Source organism: Lolium perenne, chromosome 4 (genome assembly GCF_019359855.2).
Source record: "Lolium perenne isolate Kyuss_39 chromosome 4, Kyuss_2.0, whole genome shotgun sequence".
Taxonomy (NCBI): Eukaryota; Viridiplantae; Streptophyta; class Magnoliopsida; order Poales; family Poaceae; genus Lolium; species Lolium perenne.
The window spans coordinates 332,407,684-332,427,111 of record NC_067247.2 but is presented as its reverse complement, the minus strand read 5'-3'; the positions used below and the strand labels follow the sequence as shown (position 1 = coordinate 332,427,111).

The 19,428-nt window shown below is 45.3% G+C and overlaps 3 protein-coding genes across 3 annotated transcripts; 2 read left to right on the top strand and 1 right to left on the bottom strand.

Moving 5' to 3' along the window:
• Nucleotides 1-876: 876 nt before the first annotated feature.
• Nucleotides 877-5,867, top strand: LOC127296486 (uncharacterized). Its single transcript, XM_051326578.2, has 9 exons — nucleotides 877-1,013; nucleotides 1,132-1,316; nucleotides 1,484-1,567; nucleotides 1,704-2,247; nucleotides 2,407-2,459; nucleotides 3,298-3,393; nucleotides 4,444-4,703; nucleotides 5,177-5,440; nucleotides 5,553-5,867. The coding sequence occupies exons 1-4, from the start codon at nucleotides 1,008-1,010 to the stop codon at nucleotides 1,741-1,743; spliced, it is 315 nt and encodes a 104-aa protein (XP_051182538.2). The 5' UTR covers nucleotides 877-1,007; the 3' UTR covers nucleotides 1,744-2,247; nucleotides 2,407-2,459; nucleotides 3,298-3,393; nucleotides 4,444-4,703; nucleotides 5,177-5,440; nucleotides 5,553-5,867.
• A 6,911-nt stretch (nucleotides 5,868-12,778) lies between these two features.
• On the bottom strand, nucleotides 12,779-14,436 carry LOC127347871 (F-box protein KIB4-like). Its single transcript, XM_051374014.1, has 2 exons — nucleotides 13,209-14,436; nucleotides 12,779-12,849 (listed from the first exon to the last, which is right to left on the bottom strand). The coding sequence occupies exons 1-2, from the start codon at nucleotides 14,434-14,436 to the stop codon at nucleotides 12,779-12,781; spliced, it is 1,299 nt and encodes a 432-aa protein (XP_051229974.1).
• Nucleotides 14,437-15,090: 654 nt separating this feature from the next.
• LOC127349102 (uncharacterized) lies at nucleotides 15,091-19,210 on the top strand. The gene is made up of 9 exons (XM_051374889.2): nucleotides 15,091-15,224; nucleotides 17,482-17,556; nucleotides 17,758-17,847; nucleotides 17,994-18,036; nucleotides 18,148-18,254; nucleotides 18,328-18,423; nucleotides 18,632-18,828; nucleotides 18,925-18,994; nucleotides 19,100-19,210. The coding sequence occupies exons 1-9, from the start codon at nucleotides 15,126-15,128 to the stop codon at nucleotides 19,208-19,210; spliced, it is 888 nt and encodes a 295-aa protein (XP_051230849.2). The 5' UTR covers nucleotides 15,091-15,125.
• The last annotated feature ends 218 nt before the right edge of the window (nucleotides 19,211-19,428 follow it).

Sequence of the window (19,428 nt, the reverse complement as noted above, 5' to 3'; positions counted from 1 at the left end):
TTTTTTTGAGGGGGTCGTTAAACACACCCTCCAAACCCGTAGAAGAGTGGTTCCGAGCACCGATGCGGGGTAGATCCTCATCACTGTGATGCCTTGGCATGGAGGACACCTTCTCCACGGTAATCATTTCACGTGTCCAAATTTCTTTCATTTGCTTCCAAATGCCTTGCATATTATTGCTAACAATGTGTATTGACGTGTAGGAAAAAAATCAAAGGCTGAAGCAAGCATTGCATTAACTTCATCTCCTAAGACACCAAATAAGCAAGGTACTCAACTTTAGGGCTGCAGCTATTGCAATTGCTTCTTCACCTCCAAGTACATCTACAAGGAGTAAAAGTTTCGGTCCTAACCCTCTTCGACAAGTTTAGTGCATTTGGTTGTGAGAACCATTCTCTTATGGCTGCGATAATCATGAGAACCATGCTCTTATGGCTGTGATAATCATGAGAACCATAATCTTTTGTGTAATAGGTAGTGTTCTGAACCATAATGTGTTTCTGCTAGCTTTTGTTGGTGCTATCTTATTCTCAACCATGTGTATAGTTGATATTGCTGAAATATTTTCAAAATGACTTGAAATGATGTTAAAATGTTGTTGCAATGTTGTCAAGTTATGATGAATGCTGTCAAGTTGGGGGAGATAATGTTGTATTGTTTTCTTTTGATTTGTTGTTGAAACATTCTGAAGAGATAAGGCGTATATGTCTTTCTTAGATGATGGTAGACTCAGTTTGGCACTAGTGGTATTTTGGCTAAAAAAAAGCTAAAATAAGTGTATTTTGGCAAGTTGATTTATACTAATGATGCGATGATATTTTGGCACGGTTTTCACTAGTGGCTATTCTCTCTTTCAACGCTCCGCCGCACCCATTCTGAATTCTGAAAGCAAAGAGGCGTCTCACCCGCCAAACCACCGCCACGGCCACCACCTCCCCCTCCGCTCTCTCGCCGCCGACCACCACCTCCCCCTCCTCTCTCTCCCCTACACGCCGCCGACCACCGCGATGGACGTAAGAGCTCGCCACCATCGATATCCCGCCTTCTCCTCTTACCATTGCGCAGATTTTTTCCCGTTGCTTCGCTGCTTCCTGCTTAATCTGGCTTCTCTGGCTTCGACTCCCGTTGCAGGTGGGTTACTCCGGTTTCGACTCCGGCCCCAACCATGTCGATCCGGACCGCGTCTTCGCGCTCGTCGCCAGCCGCAGGCCGGGCGACCTCGCCGGCTACCTGGCCTCCATCCCCGGAGCAACCGAGGACGCGCAGTGCCGCCTGGCTAACTCCGCGGGATTAGCTCTCCTCGACCCCACGCTAAGGTGCGGTTCTCTTACCATCTTGATCAACCGGATTCCTTGCTGTTCCTCTAATTCTTGCGGTGGTTCTGATTCTTGCCATCCCTGATATGATTCCTTGCTGTTCCTCTTCTAATTTGTTGCGTTTTTGCTCTGATTCTTGCCATTCTTTTCTTCTTCTCTTCCCCCAGATCCTCCTGGCCGCCGCAGCCCGACGAGGACTCGTGGATCCAGTATTTGGCGCAGTATGCTCGCACTCAGGCACTTATGAGCAGGTTGGTGCTTGAAATTTCTTACGGACCCATGCTCTTCTTGTTCTTATCTTTGTTCCTCCCGTGCAACCCTGAACCTGCTCGATGTTTGTTCCATAAGAAATGTTCCCTTCTAGGGTTAATTCCTTTTTGTCTCCAGTGCAGATTTATTTATGTTGGACCAGAAAAAAAATGTTTAGTATGGTGCGCCCCCCATTGGAATGAGTTATTGAGCACTTGGTTCTGTTAATTTGGGTTTAAAGGTTTGGTCAGCTTGGTGTTAAAAGGGACATCTGTTCTCGTATTGTTTTCCTGGAAGTTCTTTACGTTGGCAAGGCACAATTACATTGGGAAAGTATATTGGTTATTAAGTGGGAGAAATTGAAGTTCCAGGCTCTGATCCTCACTGCAAATTTCCTAGAGCAGATTAGTTTTTTCTTACAATTGCTGTATATTCGGTGAAACATTGGCCTGGAAGACCCAGCCCCAAGCTTATTTCCCAATTTATGCGAGTCAAATGGAAATGGGAAGTAAGGTCAGAACTAGGGTTGATGGTTAGTGTTTTGGAAGGATAAAGATACTAGAGGAGTAAGGAAATGAAAGATCTTAAAGAAGACACCAAGAGAAATGAAGGTAACAATGGTTTGCTGGTAAAAGTATTTGAACCCATGATGTTGTTGGGTTACCATATATTGCGTGGACGGGTGAGTTTTTTCACATTCAGCATCTCCTGTTTTGCAAGAAAACACAGTTTGCTTTGCTTCTAAAATGTCAGGCAGGCTGTTTGAACTAGCTGACTGAATTAGTATTTGCGCTTAGCTCGATATGCATATAAATTATCTAATTTGTTGTACTGTTTGCAGACTATGTGCTCCTCACATGATTGGTAATCCATGTAATGCTGCTTCAGCTGCAGGTTTAGCACCTTAACCTTCAAAAAATCCCCTTTTAATGTTAACCATTTCATTGAATGTCATTTATTGATTTATCTGATGGTTTGCTGTTTTATGACTCATAGATGTTGTTTTGAACTTTACTATGCCGTTCTTTTCAATATTACACCCAACCCACCAATCTGTATTTGTTGTGAATATATGTCTGCATGAACAAGATGGTTGAGTTGAGGTTTATTGTTGGTACAATCGTGTTTATCCTAGATTGAAAATCCTGGTGCATTTAGGTTTTTTGTGACAATATTTTTCAGGTAAGTTGTTAGGTCTCAACCTTTTGCCAACTACTAACAGAAAAGACGTTCAAAGAATGATAAGCAGGATGCTTGTAGAAACTAGAGTTATAAAATAGAAACTTGACACAACTTGCTTAGTTCACAAAGTATTCCGCAGTCAGTATACACCCATGGTAGATCTACTTGTTGAATAGGTTTCTGTCTGCTCATCATGTATCTATCATTTACTTTTGTACTCCATTTAAATAGATGAAAGTCGAAAAATAAGTGTCCCACTGATCTGATTGAACTATCTTTAGTTTGCGGATTGTATGACAATCAACTTATCTATGGCGTACTTATATTCGTCCCCTGCGCTTATTTCTGAACAATACATCTGAGATCCAGATCAATTAATGATCTTTGCCATTCTTTCTCGGATCATTATATGCATTGGCTCACTTCAAGTTCATGTGTTGGAAGGATGCCAGCAATTCACAAATTTGTAGTGATGGTATAGCTGACTGTTTTGTTTTACTTTGGTCTGAGCTGTATATTCCTGCTAATCATCAATGTCTAATGTGACCAGGACTCGGGCCTGATCTGGTACTTGATCAATTATCTTCTTCTAACTTATGGGTTCCTGGCGCAGTGTTTCCTCCAGTCCCGGCAGACTCAAACGATGGTTAGTAAATCTGTAAATGCTTCCTGTTCTCTTACTATAAATTTTTGAAACTTTAATAGTGTTTATTTACACTAATCATCCTGTGGCATGTGATGCATTGCTCATACAAGCTACAAGACTTAACCAGTTATCCGCTTCTGGCACAAGTGTTCCTGCTGTAACATTTAATCAGAGATCTACTTTTATCTGTGGAATTGATGATTCAGCATATGATCCATTGCAGGATAATTCTACTTTTGGCTAGTAATGTTTCCTGTTTGCTTGCCCACGTATAAATGTTTGTTAGTTTCTGATTCCACCTCTACTTGGCATGCAAATTCAATAAAAAAACAAAATCCTGATGCCTTGTAAGCTTTGCCTGCTAAATTAAAACTAGCGCTGACAACTTTACTTCAGAAAGCCACAAGTCTACTGTCTTGGTATTAATATATTATTTGTAGCACAATCCAATCTACTTTTGAAATATATGTAGATACCTAGTTACCACTGAATTACTTTATATAACTATGGTATTACTATGTGGCATGCGCAATCCATACATACTATGATTAGATGCATTTTATTTATCTTTTCTACGTACACCTTCTGCTGTTGTTTAGTCACAGTTCCTGTTTGCTTGCCCCGCCTACGTCACTTTACATGTTTGTTAGTTTCTGATGTCACTTCTGCCTGGCATGCAAATTCACAATGCAAAATCAAAATCCTGATGGCCTGTAAGCTTTTCCTGTTAAATTAAAATTAGTGCTGACAACTTTCTTGCTTCTGACCATTTTACGTCAATAGTCTACTATCTTGATTTTTATGTATTCTTTATAGCAAAATCCGATCTAGTTTTCCCAAATATATGTAAATACCTTGTTAGCCCTGAATTACTTTATTCAACTTTATGATTTTACTGTGCCTGCAGCATGTGATTATGTTGCATTTTTCTTTAGTTTTCTCATCTTTTTTACAGGAATTCTTTACTTTTCTCTTGCTATATTCTTTTAGTGTTTCAATATTTCAGTCATGAGATTGTTTTATCTAACATTGTATTTGATGTTTTTGTAGAAACAGCTTTTGCGCAACTATCTCTGAATCAATCTGGAAGTGGAACTGAGGAAGTCGCTCCATATGAGTTGATGCAGCAAATGATGCCTCTACAGGAACTGGAGCAGAATAACCATGATCAACCTGGATCACTGGCATCACCGAACTTGGTGATTTGCCACAGCGACATGCCCGTGGCCACCGTCCTCCAAGGCAATGGGTCACCCAGGAGTAGTGGCACGAGCAGCGCTCCTCCTCTTGCTACTCAGGCTTCACATCATGTATGAATCCGTCCTTCGCACATATAATTCTTGATTTATCTGATAGCTCACTCTATCGTATTAGTTTAGACTGCTCTGATCATACTGTTGATATCAATAAATTTCTTATTTACAACTTGACAATCTGTTCGATCTCAATGACTTCACATCAGAATACCAGATCTGTGCTATAAGCAACAGTAGTACTCCCTCTAAATATCTGTCGTAGATTTAGGAAAAATATAGGCTAAAATGTTTCTAGATTCATTGAGCCTGCGATAAGTATTTTGAGCCAGAGGAAGTAAGAGATTTAGGTGTAGGAGAATTATTTGAAAACTGCGGGCCTGTGATTTAGGTATAGGAGAATAATTTGCAGGTCTTTTCTCCATGTTTAGCATGTCCTTTGAAACAGCTTGCATTATTTTTCATTTCAATCCATGTGCATATTCAATTGTCCAGTCGGCATGTGCTTCATACATTTGTAACTCAATTAGGGGACTTCGGTATGCTCTGCGGAGGATGCTCATGCTCCGAGTGAAACCACAGTCTTCACCATCCCACCACAGGTTCTGCACAAGCATCCCCGGGGGCACGGTCAAGCAGTTGTGGAACACCGCGATAAGGAGAAGGAGGTCCATCAGGAGTTCAATATCGAACTTAAAAAGTGTGGAGCTCACCACATCATATGCATGATGTGTTTCTTATCTGGTTATCACAAGAAAAATAAAACAAAGCTTAAAAAGATGCGAAAGGAAGAGGTAAGACCGCTTCCTTTTCTTCTTTAGTTGATATGTTTTACCTCTTCCTTTTCTTCTTTAGTTGATATGTTTTCATCCTGCCAACCATTCGATAACATGTGCATTATTTCAGCTTAAAGATCACTGCAAAAGCTTCCATGGCGCTAGTGGCATCAAATGTGCAAAAAAAGGTTGCCAAGTGAGGGCTAGAAATCAAGGAGATATAGGAGCTCATGAGTTGTATTGTCATGGCATTTAGAGTGTACATTGATTCTGCCACAATATCAAGTTTTTAGATAGTTATTATGCCATGTGAAATCCGCTTGAATGTAATCATTTTGTAGTCTGTGGGGAATATTCTTTCGCATGTACTCTTAATCGAATGGAGTTACATGCAAGCATACCTCCCTTTGAACTAAGCGAGATAAATATCTTTCGTTATTACTCAAGAATTCCCCTATTGTTGCAAATAATATGTTAGGAAAGCTTCTGGTTCTAGGAGTGTTTAAAAACGGTTTCAGGAAACCAGCAGGAAGCTACGTAGCTGAAGTACAACTGTACAAGTTCCCTTTTTCTTGAGGCAGTACAAGTTCCATTGTTAATTGCAAACGGATGAAAATGGGCTACAATTTTCTCAGTGAACTCAAACCACTTTGAAGCATTACTGCTTTACATTTCGAGAACAAATGTCATTAGCCCAAGAAATAAAATGGTCATTTCTTTTAACAGGAAGGTATTAACTAAATTCCTGCATCCCAGTGGAGTAGTGACACAAAAAGGTTAACTAGTACAAAAAGAAGATGTCATGTTAAATTGGAAGAAGACTTGTAGTGTAGTAAATGAGGTATGTCGTCAACTGGCAGCACGTAAAAAGTAGTCATATTTGGAGGGGGATTAGGTAGACATATCAACTTCATCCTTGACTAATCGAATTGACATGTGCGAGTGTGGGTCCACCAAGAGCGGAAGTTTCTCCTAGGGCGATCGGGATGCGATCGCGCGCAGCTAGGGTTTTTCCTCGAGGGTGGTTGGTTCTCGGCGGCGGATCGGATTTCGACGGCGAGGTTTGGATCGGCGCGCATGTCTGGTGTGCGTTCCCGATCCGCTATGTCTCCAGAGTGCGGTGGTAGAGTTCGAGATGGCTTCGTCGGCTAGAACTCCGGTAAGGGGAGGCGGTTCTGCCAGGACGCCGTCCCGATCGCCGGTGAAATCTGGCGCGGATGAGTTGGCTGCGGGACTGTCTGCGAAATTGGGTGACCTGCTGCTAACAGATAAGGAGGCCACAGGGCTGGTGATCAAGAGCGGCAGCGCGCCACAAGCCCCTCGTCCAAAGTGGGCGATTGTTGGCAAGGTATGCTCTCCTCGCAAACTTGTGATTGGAGCGCTGGAAAGGGCAATGCAAAAGGCGTGGGGTTTGCACCGATCTACGCAGTTCCGTGACATTGGGGATAATCGGTTTGTTGTTCGGTTCTCGTCGGAGGGCGATTGGAAGCACGTCAAGAAAGGAGGGCCCTGGCAGTTCGACTTCAACGTCGTTCTGATAAAGGATTACGATGGATCAATCCGCCCGTCTGACATGGTCTTTGATTTGCTGGACATCTGGGTTCGTGTGCTTGACTTGCCGATGGATATGACGAACCGAGCCTATGGTGAACTGATCAGTAACTGGGTTGGGAAATACATTGATACGGATGTTGATGAAGATGGTATTGCTTGGGGAAAAGATCTGAGGATCAGGGCCTCGATCAAAGTTAACCAGCCGCTGATGCGGGGAGTTAAGCTGAAGGAGTCCGAGAACGAAGAGGTTGGGAAATGGTTTGATCTCAAATATGAGAAAGTACCTCACTTCTGCTTTGAATGTGGTTGTTTGGTGCACCCGGATGAGAAGTGTCAGGCGGAAGAAGATGGTGGGCAACAATGGGGTGAGTGGTTGCGCGCCTCCCCTTCCAGGAACTACAAGCCTCCACCTTCAGCTAGACCGTCTGTATCTGCTAGCAGCTATGGGAGCCGATCGTTCGGTTCCAACATACGCCATAGAGAGGGTATATCTGTTCGTGATATTCCACCAAGAAGAAACTGGACACACGATCAGGAGTACTCGAGCTCCTCTCGCACTGGCAGGAGGGAGCAGCGTTATGACTACGCCCAGGTTGTGAGCCCGGAGAAACGCCACGAGGCGCGAGGTTATGATCAACAAGGGGGAAAGGCCCCTGTCGAGCAGCAGGGAAGATCCAGGGTAGGCACTTTCACTCGCCGACCACGTTTTGGCGGGGTTCAGGAGGAGACACGGGACAAGTTTGTGCCACAGGGCACCAAGAATCGCAAGAGAGGGCCGAAACAAGTCTGGATGCCAGTGAATGTGCAGGTCCTTGGTGAAGAGGACTCTGGCTCGGCGGGGAAGAGGCAAAGGACGAACTCGGTGTTTGATAGACTAGAGGATCCATCGGCGGCGCCTGCAGGGCAGGGCCGCCGGGACCAATGAATGCTCTTGGCCTCAACTGCCGTGGTTTGGGATTGGACGCGGCAGTGGGCGAACTAAGGGATCTGATCAGATCCTACAATCCAAGTGTGGTCTTCCTTAGTGAAACAAAAAAGAGATCAAGGGCAATGGATAGACTGAAATGGAGTATGGGTTTTAAACATGGGGTGGCGGTGGACTGTGATGGGAGGAGCGGTGGTCTCGCTCTATGGTGGTGTGATGGGATAGAGGTTTCGGTTAGGCCGTGGTGCCAGAGATATATTGACGCTGAAATCAGATATGAAGGCAAGCACTGAGCACTGGTGCTTCACTGGCATCTATGGCGAGCCAAGGACTGAGCTGAGGCATAGGACGTGGGAAGCAATCCAATACCTCCGTGCACAGGACGATCTTCCTTGGCTGTGTATGGGTGATTTTAACGAGGTGCTATCTCAGGAGGAACAACTAAGGGGAAACCCCAGAAACCACTCTCAAATGACGGCATTTAGAGAGTGTCTGATGGATTGCGGTTTGACCGACCTCGGATACAAGGGCCACCCGTATACATGGAGTAACAGAAGGAGTGGGCAGGATAATGTTCAAGTGAGATTGGATCGAGGTACGGCGACAGCGTCGTTTCTGAATTTGTTTCCCAACACACAGATTGAGCATATAATGACAGAGGAGTCAGATCATCTCGCTTTGTTGGCCAGGATCTCTGATGAGGATATTACCATGGCTAGAAGGGGACGTGGGGGTTTTGTTTTTGAAGAAATGTGGACCAAGCATGATGGCTATGACAACATGGTGAAGGAGGCGTGGGAAAGTGCACAAGGTGGCGACTCCAGTATTGCTAGTCTAAGGAGACGGCTCCTGGACGCATCAAGCACCATGCAAAGGTGCAGTTTTGAGGAGTTTGGGTCTGTGAGGGCGGAGCTGAAAGCTCTACGGGGCAAACTTGAAGAAGCCCGGCGCAATGAGGTGTTGGCTGGGTCCTCGCAAGAGATCAAGATAATAGAGGATAGGTTGCATGAGGTATACGAGAGGGAGGAAATTATGTACGTCCAGCAGTCTCGTCAAGAATGGTTGAAGGCGGGGGATCGCAACACCAAATTCTTCCAGAACCGTGCGTCTCACCGGAAGAGGAAGAATACTGTACGCGGACTGCGCCGAGAGAATGGGTCGTTATGTAATACAAACGATGACATGAGACAAATGGCACTGGCCTTTTATGATGATCTCTATTCTTCTGACGGATCAAGCAACTCGGAGAGGGTGCTTCAGCTGATGGAGGCCTCTATAACTGATGATATGAATCGAGCGCTCACCGGAGTGATCTCGGATAAGGAAATTGAGGAAGCCTTGTTTCAGATGGGACCAACGAAGGCGCCGGGACCGGACGGGCTACCGGCTCTTTTCTATCAAAGACACTGGTCTCTGCTGAAAAATTAGGTTTGTAAAGCTGTGCGGGATTTTCTTGATGGCAAAGCATGTCCAGCGGATTTTAATGATACTATTCTGGTGTTGATACCAAAGGTTAATCAGCCGGAATTTCTGACACAGTTCCGCCCAATAAGTTTGTGCAACGTCTTGTACAAAATTGCATCGAAAGTGGTGGCTAATAGATTGAAAAGGATTCTCCCCATATTGATCTCAGAGGAGCAAAGCGCTTTTGTCCCGGGCAGACTCATTACGGACAATGTGCTCATCGCTTATGAATGCGTTCATGCCATCAGGAAGAGGAAAAGGAAGAATCCTCTCTGTGCTATAAAACTGGATATGATGAAAGCGTACGATAGGGTCGAGTGGAGTTTTTTTGGAGATGATGATGCTGAGGTTGGGTTTCTCTACGAGATGGGTACAGATGATAATGCGTTGTGTACGGACTGCCAGGCTCTCGGTGAAGCTGAACGGGGGTTTATCGGATTTTTTCTCTCCATCCAGGGGTTTAAGACAGGGGGATCCGTTGTCTCCCTATCTCTTCTTGTTCTGTGTGGAGGATTTCTCCGCTTTACTTCGCCAAGCTCAGAGGGAGAAGCAGGTTGCTGGCGTCGGTTTTGGAGGGTCTAGGCCGACCATTACCCATCTCCTTTTCGCAGATGACATCGATCATAGTATTTCTGGAGGCGAGTGAGAGCAATTTAGTAGCACTCCGGGATATTCTGCAAGTGTATGAGGAGTGCTCGGGGCAAAGAGTGAACATGCAGAAATTATCTATTTTCTTTGGGAAAGGCTGTCAGGTGGAAAGAAGAGAGGAACTCAAAACGGTCATAGGTATTTCCTGCGAGGCTTTCTCTGAGAGATATTTGGGCCTGCCAACAGTGGTGGGGCGGTCGAAGGATGGAGCTTTCAAGCATATCCCTGATAGATCCTGGAGCAAAGTGCATGGGTGGAAAGGGCAGGGGCTGTCGATGGAGGGGAAAGAAACGTTGATCAAATCTGTCTTGCAAGCGGTTCCCACGTACCCTATGGGATGCTTCATGTTATCCAAGAAGATGTGCAACAGACTCACCTCAATTGCATCGGGGTTCTGGTGGGGGTCTACGGAGGGGAAAAGGAAAGTCCCATGGATTAGTTGGGACAGAATGTGTATACCAAAGCGGAGGGGCGGCATGGGGTTTCGGAATTTCTATGCTTTTAACCAAGCACTTTTGGCAAAGCAAGCATGGCGCATTGTTACAAATCCTGCCTCGTTGTGTGCTAGAGTCCTCCGGGCGAGATACTTCAAAGATGGAAAATTCTTGTCTGCTAACTGTCCAGGGGCGGCCTCCTACACTTGGATAAGTATCATGCACGGGGGGAGTCTTCTCCAGGAAGGCCTGATATGGAGAATAGGCGATGGATCTTTAGTTGATGTATGGAGAGACAGATGGATACCGAGGGAGGGGCTCCAACGTCCACTGGGATATAAACCCCACACTTCTGTAAGTAAAGTGTCTGAGCTTTTGTTGCCTGATGGGCAAGGATGGGACGAAGGGAAGCTGAATGAGTTGTTTTATGAGTGTGATGTTGAAGACATCAAGAAGATTTCGGTGGGACGGGCTGGAACAGACGATTACATCGCTTGGAATCAAACCAAAAACGGAATCTTCAGTGTGAAGTCGGCATATCAGCTTCATATGCAGCTAAAATCAAATCGTGAAACTAGAGTTGGTTCCTCGAGGTCTTGTGAGGAGCACCGCGGATGGTTGTCGCTCTGGAGTGCTGATGTGCCGGGGAAGGCTAGGATCCACGTCTGGCGCCTTATCAAGAACGGGCTAGCGGTGGGTACAGAGCTAGAGAGAAGGAAGATCAAGCACGGGGTCAAGTGTATTGCTTGTAACAGGGAGGAATCCCTCCTCCACCAATTTTGGGTATGCCCTCATTCGGTGGCGATATGGGAAATGGCGAGAGAAGCCTCTGGGTTTCAGCTACCTAGCCCTCGTCAGGCAGTACACCGTGTCACCGACCTCAAGGGCTGGTTGTTGGAATGGCTAGGGAGTCTATCAGACAAGGAACTGTCGTTGGGGATCATGGTTCTCTACCAAACATGGCTGGCAAGAAATGAAGCGAGGGACGAGGTGAGGATAGAAGATCTAGGGGCGATTGCCCGGCGATCCTTGGCCCTGGTAGAGGAATGGTTGGCAATTGAATCTGGACCAAGACATGAGGCGCAGAGAGTGAAGGAGCACTGGCTCCCTCCCGATGATGGATGGCATAAGGTCAATGCTGATGGAGCGTACATGGCTTCGCTAGGCAGCGGCGGCTGTGGCTTCGCTAGGTTTGTGGCTGCTGAATGTCACTTTCTGCCCTCCGTTTCTGACCCGGAGCGCGTAGAGCTTCTTGCATGTAAGCGAGCTTTGGTTCTTGCCAGTGGCGGAGCCAGGAAAAAATTAGAGCCTGGGCGGACCATAGCTAAGAAGAAAATGAGAATCATGTTTGAATTTACTTTTTGCGAGGAGTCGCAACCGGATATTTTCTCGAGGGAATTGCAACCGGATATTTGTATAACATAATCTGAATATTAGTACTAAATGAAGAATCATACATTCGTACTATTCTAGAAATTAAATATGATAAGCAGTAGCTCAATAAACAATATGAGTCACAGATAAAAGTTTAGGTATCCAAATACCGCTGCCTTGGCATTTTAACCAAAATCTCTGAATTTTCTGAAATTAAAGATCCAACACAATGATTAAGAAGTAAAATAATTAGAGTGATTATCGTTGCTAAGATTTCAGGCGAGCAAGTGGTATTGCCGTCAGTAGCCTGTCATCCTCTTGACCCGTGAGCTTCGGCGGGGTCTTCAAGCGTCGTCCGCCATCGCTGCGTTGGTGCCGCTATGTGAGGAGAAGAACTTTTTTTTTTCTGAGAAATAGGAGAAGAACAGATAACACGATCGAACTGGCATCCTGACTTGTGACGTCCAGATACGAGCTAGACCTGTTGGCAACTTAGGGCATGCCCAATGCACTGCCCTAGAGCTACTGCCTCACACCTTTAACTAGGTTCGGGTGGTCCAAAGTAGGTTCGGATGAGAAGGTAGCCTCCTTTTCAAGAAGTGAGATCTTAATTCTAAAAAGCATGCTTTTTGGAGAGAGAAAGTGATACATAGTGTTATATTTGTGGGGTCCCTTTTTTTTTGATTAAAGTTGTAGCTTCCATTGGAGAGATAAAATTGATCATATTGCTTGTGACAACTTTTTTACATGGAGCAGCTAGTTGTGTATGACACCATTGCTCATGCTCTTATAGACCAGCTAACTCAACTTGGTTTACCTTTTGGTGTCTATTTTATTGGGCTGAGCAAATGAAAGGGAAAAGGCCATAGCAGGCCGCAGCTATTGCCCGGGCAAGCAGCCAACTTCTGACGTTTTTACCTTTGACTCACCACATACTCGCACGAATCGCACTGGAAGCTACGCCTGCCGCACGGAGCCGAGCCCGGGCAGCTGCCCGGGCATGCCGGGCTGAAGCTCCGCCACTGGTTCTTGCCAGGACAAAGGGTATAAGGAGAGTGTGCATGGAAGCAGATTGTCTAAGTGCTGTGGCGAAGATCAAGAGCAGTGAGTTGGACCGGTCCTTCCATGGTCCTCTCGTCGAGGAAATAAAAGAACTGCTCAAGATGTTTGCTGATCACAAGGTTAGACACGCGCGTCGTGATGCTAATGGCGTAGCGCATAAACTAGCTAGTGCTGGCTGCGGAAATAAGTTATGTAATACCTGGATGGTTTCCCCTCCAGAGTTCATTGTAAGTTTGTTGGCATCTGAGTATGCCGGATGATTAATATATCGCAGCAGGTGATCTCAAAAAAAAAAAAAAAAAAAGGTAGACATATCACACCTAACCTTGTGGTGCTTGATTCATCTTTCTAGGATTCGGTATAACCCACGCAGGGGCTGGCCAGTTGGACCAAAGCTGAGGGGAAACAATTTCCTCAGTACTGTTATTTTCAAAGTTGACAACTCTTATAAAACGGTGACAATTCTGTCTGAAAGCCAAGTACTCAGAATCATCAGTGAAGTAGATATGATTAGCCTTCAAATGGGGATATTGGTCAGCACTAAAACAGAGTGATGGGTTATGCCCAAGAAAAATCACATTCTCACCTAAACTGCTTATCGCTGCAAGCTTTTTTGCTGCCAAGTCCACTTTATACACTTTGATGATAACGGAACAGCGTGCATAATACTCGGCATCAAATTCAGGCTCTGAAAGATCACCATCGAATTCCGCTGAATCCAGAACCGTCCAAACTTGCAGCATATCACCGCATGGAGCTTGAACAATGTGTATTTCCTCAAAGATGTCATCCTTGACCTCATCTATAACAAGCTTTTGTGTTACTGTAGGGCCACTGGTATCAAACTCGTGGATTGCTCCATCTGAAGTCGATACATAGAACATGTAATCCTTAACGATGCAATCTGAACAATGAATATGTGGTGGCAGCCAAGTCCACTTATCATCCCCAGCTCTTGCAAATGAGAGTTGGTGGTATGGTGTGTAGATGAGCACAACATAATAGTCTCCATTGGACGGATCCGATGACAGAAATGCCTTGTGGAAGAGACGGTCTCGCAGCTCCCCAAGATCATAGATTGAGGGCGAGTCATAAACCTCTTCTGCAGTGTACCATGAGAACTCGTACTTGTGAAGGACACCATCGTTATTGTGAACAGGTTTCACCTGCTCAATGGTGGTGACCGAAGGGAGGGGAATCTGATCACCTGTAATGGGGTTGAGGAGATGCAGCTCGGACCTCTCGTCGGCGGTGATAATCCAGCCATGGCTGGAACCGATCACGTATCTACTACGAATAGGTGGGTCTGGGAGAGGCAATGTGTAAGACTTGTTCTCCGCGAGACTGTAGAGACCTGCAACGTTCTCACCGGCAGATTCACTAGTGTAGAGCAGGCATGGTGTCTGGGATTGTTTATACTTCCCAAGCTTGCGCAGGGTGGTGTATACGGATCGCCAGGAGGAGCAAACAGAACCAGCACGAACGAGGTCAGGGATCTCAAAGGTGGCAAATATATCAATCAAGATATCGCGTGGTAAGCTACAGGCCTCCATAGGAGTAAAATCGGTTGTCCTTTTCTTTCTCGGAACTCGGAAGATGAAACACTTGTGCAGGAATACTTTAGTAGCTGCAATCTGGGATTCAAGACAAAGAGACCCAGAAAGCGTCCGATATAATACTCCTACTTATTATAGATCACCAGCCATGGCCAAACTCCGAACCCGACTAGTTGAGGCAAATCCGACTATCACCGGAAGTCCGGCACTTGATTTTATCCGTATATAAAAGCAACTAGTATGAAATTTGCATCAGCAACTCTTATCTGCCACGTCTTGGCCTACGCCGGCTGCGGGATATTTGGGATCGATTTGGAAGGAGCTGACCAGAAATATGGGCTCCCCCAAAAAAATCTGAGAAACCTCCATGCGTACGGGCCATGTGATGGAACTAGAATCGGACGGCGTCGGATCCGTCATCCGTCCGATCTTTTGCTGATAGATTGTTGTACTCCATTTAGAAGATAATCGTCTCTTTCGTTTCTACTACGCGTCCTCCACGCCACAGCGTGTCTCTCCTCTGGAGCTCAGATCGGAATTACCGCGCCGTGCTTTCAGCAATCGAATCCAAAAGCCCGTTGGACGCGCGCGCGAGGGCAATGGCGCCTCTGCGGCCTTCCGTCTCCGTACCACCTTCCACCACGCCGTCTCCCTCTCCGATCGGGGGCGGTGTCGGCGGCGCTGCAATGACGCAGGGAGGCAATGACCTGGCGTCGGTAGAGCAGCTGGTGCTCGACCTCTGCGACCCCTTGCTGCGCGAGAATGCCCTCGTCGAGCTCTCTAAGGTATGGTCACGTACTGCATCCTCTTCTAGGGTTCTAGCGCTTGCGCTCACCGTTGTTGTAGAAATCAATCTGGTCAGCACGGTGGGCAGCACGCGCAAGAGCTTCGTTACGTACGACAACAATGTAGCATTTGTCTACAAATTACTTCCTAGTGCATACTACACATTAACGTGAACTGTACCACCCTCTCCCTCGCAGGATAGGTGACACATAAGTTGAGTCAAAAAATCAATGCTTTAAAACTAACTTAGTATATGTATAATAAAATATAAAGATTTAAAATATCAAAACCTCTATCAATAGAAAGATCATAAGATATACCTTTTTTTAGATGGAAGGCTCGAAATGTGCCTAGCTTTGAATTAATGAACCTATCAACCGGCTCATATGAATGCACACAAAACAACACATAGTTCTGCTGGTATCAACTACTGGTGCCTCGGCGAAAAGCTAGGGCTGGCTATCAGCCGCCTGGTGATGGCGACATCTGCGGGTGTTGTTCCCCTTCCTGAAGACATCACCGTGAGACCCATCTCACCATTTTTTATGGATCACGTCTCTCCTTGTCAACTCCTGCCATGGTGTCACAACGTGGTAGCAGCCTCAGTAGAGTCTGCGAAGTCTCCCGATACCTCCTCATAGTCTCCGCTCGACACAAACGCCAGCAGGGTTTCTTTTTACATGGTATAGCTCCTTGTTTGGGCGATTGTTCGAGAGCCTAGGGGGGCCGTCTCAGCTAGTGTCGCGCCATGGGAGATGTCGGTGCTTCAACCCAACGCCCATCCCATTGGCCATGGAGACACCAGATCCGACCATGCTGCCTACCCCGGCGAGCACGCACCGGCCCCGGGACGCAACACCAGAGAGCTAGCCAGGACGTCGCCCCTGCAACATCGGAGTGCTGAAAGTGCCTTGAAAAAGTCAGAACGTTTCCAACACGAACATGCAAACGAGACGCCAGATCCAAACCTGCCAGGCCCAGATCGAGCTCGAACATAGGGATCATGGTGGCATGGTGGCGAAGGGCGTCAACGGGGGCATCGTACTTCCGCCACTGACCAGGATCTTGCAGATCCAGGCTAGGCCCGCCTAGCCTAGACCTAGCCCCCCCCCCCCCGTTCCAGATCGGCCGCCACCCTTGCGTGCAGCCTCAGCCGACAGCCAGAGGGGTGGCGAGGCGCCACCTCTGCGTTCGAGAGCTCCACCGCCCGCCACGGAAGGAGTTGCAACGGCCGGAGCCAGCACCGCCGAGCTTCACCACCATCAGATCGAGCGTGCCCCGTCGGGTCCTAGGAGATCCACCATGTCAACACATATCTTGTAGTGCCTCCTGACATGCGGCGACAGGAGATCCACCACCGCCAGCACCGCACGGGCTTTGCCTAGCGGCATGGGAGGGGGAGGAGGCAGGGGGAGGTTTGGGCCACCCCGGTCACCTCTGGGGGGGGGGGGCGGGAGCATGGTCTAAACCTCCCCAAGAGGCAAGTTCATCATATTAATAACCCATGTATTTATTCAATATCATAATTTATTGATTTTCTCTTCTGCATATTTGGTCAAACTTACAAATAATTGACTTTTTGAATGAATTCATATGCTTCCTATTTATGAACGGACGGAGCATCTTGTTTATGTTATCCATTAGTCGGGGCAAATTTACAAGAAAGAATAGATGCATTGCCAACATTACTTTTTATAAATTAAATGTTTGATTTTGATTTTGCGAAGTTGCTTGGGTTTGGTGCACGGTTGTTGAATTGTGCTATGCTGTGAAAGAACGTAGGTATAATTTGATTAGTCAAATGATCAACAAGGAAAAACTGGTGTGGATGGATGATCATAATCCATCTCGACACCAGACACAACCTCTTAGTTGCCGAATTTGTATGATACGAGCGGAGCACTTCAAAATAAATTTCTAAACAGCAAATTATTATGGTTATTTTGTAATCCCTCGGATCCATAATAAGTGTCGTGGTTTACTAAGGAAGTAGTACAAGTTTGAACTAAGACGTACCACGACACTCATATGGATTGGAGGGAGTAGGAAATTTATACTCCGTTCAATGAATTAATTGCATAAATCTTAGTTTATCATCTTCAACAAATTTTCATCAGTGGTTCTTTCGTGGTAATTAATTATGTAATAATGCTGAACTAAGCAATTTCAGATTAATAAAATATCAGTCATTATATATGCTAAGGTATTATGTAAGGGAAAAAAGATAAGTAAACATGCCTAAAATATCTTTTTCAGAAAAGAGAGATGTTTCAAGATATCTTGGCCCCGCTGTTATGGCACTCGTTTGGTACAATTGCTTCTCTACTACAGGTATGCATAAATCCATAGTCCTTCTATGTTTATTCGCCTGCTTCTAAGTAGAGAGAAAATAGACCGGGGAGCTTTGAGCCTACTTTATTCTAGTGTTGTGGTTGTGTAACTGATGATATATCATGCATGCTTACCTAGTGTTTTTCAGCTAATCTTTGATCTTTCTCACTTGTTATATTTGTCAACATGAAATATGTACAGGAAATCGTGTCTATCTATGACGCACTTTCAACCCTAACTTTATCGCCAGGTGCATCAAACCGAGTCTGCAACGTACTTGCACTTTTTCAGGTACACTTTATGTGAAAAAACCCTGATAAGAGCGGAACATTTTACTCCATTCTGTTTTAAGAATTTGAGGTTGCTTTATGTTACCCCCATTAGACACTATCTTTGACGTCTAAGCTGTTTTATGGGGAATGTGAAACTTATTGCAGTGTGTTGCATCGCACCCGGAGACGAGGACGTTGTTCTTAAATGGTAACCAGCGCGTCCTTTTGTTTATAGAAGTTTGGTATACATATATTTGTGATGTTTTTAAGAACTTGTTTTCTATATCCACTCACCCTCCTCCTTATTTATTCATTTCAGCTAACATTCCATGCTACTTATACCCCTTCTTGAATACCGAGAGCAAAACAAGACCCTTTGAGTACTTGCGGCTTACTAGCTTGGGTGTTATCGGTGCTCTTGTTAAGGTTACTATTAACTTATTTGACACGAAAAGATAACCAACTGTATTACTTGATGTATGACCTGATTACAATGCAGGTCGATGATAGTAAAGTTATCAGTTTTCTGCTGGAAACTGAAATAGTTCCTCGATGCTTGCGTTGCATGGAGGTGGGCAGTGAACTTTCAAAAACTGTACGTACCTAGAATCTCAGTCCTCAACTACAATAGCACCATTTTCTCTGTGTTAAGATCTAGCAAAGGTGCACTTGTTTTAATAATTAAAATCTGAAGATTTTGCGGAACGTTGCACTCCCAGTAGTTCACATTTTGTTTGGGTAAGGAATATAAGCTAGACCATCGAGTATCCAAAGTATCTCCAAAAGATATTTTTTACACGCAGGTGGCCACCTTCATTGTCCAAAAGATTCTGCTTGACAATCTTGGACTGTGTTACATATGTGCAAAACCCGAGCGCTTGTTTGCTGTGGGCAGTCTTTTAGTATACATGGTACTTTCACACCCTGTTCAACCCTCTGCTCCCGCAAGGTTGCTCAAGCACATAATTCGGTGTTTCCACAGGTTATCTGACAATCCCAGGTAGTTACTGCTTTCATTTCTATGCTACGTACATAATGATTTTGCATCTTATATCTTCTCATGGAATTTAATCTGTTTTCCTTTCTCAATGTGTAGCGCTTGTGTGACGTTGCAAGCACTCCTCCCTGACGTTCTGAAAGATGGAACGGTCGACAGCTTTTTTGTGGTGAGTCGTGTTAACCCATCGGTCCTTACCATTTACTTATCATCGCAGAAGGATAAACCTGAAGTTTCTGTTAAATGTATATTTACTGTGTTGTGACAAACACAGGAAGATCCTTCAACAAGGCGCTGCCTCCAGCAACTGCTACATAAAGTTACAGTCGGAACCGTGGGAGGAGCTCCTCGGCCAGGCCTAGATCACATGAGTAGTAGGATATAAAGCAATTTAGTTATTGCAGTTCACTGTAATAGTACCTTCTATATTGCGTGAGTTCCAAGTACGGAAAATATCTGTGCTGTCTTGAGGAAGGTAGTGTGGTGTGGTTCACCTTCCAAAACTATACAACCAACAATGAATGTATCATCATATTTTGAGAACACTCAATCTAAGTATGGTTTCGATCATTTTGCTCTCCTAGTATTTTTTTTTGGAGCAAA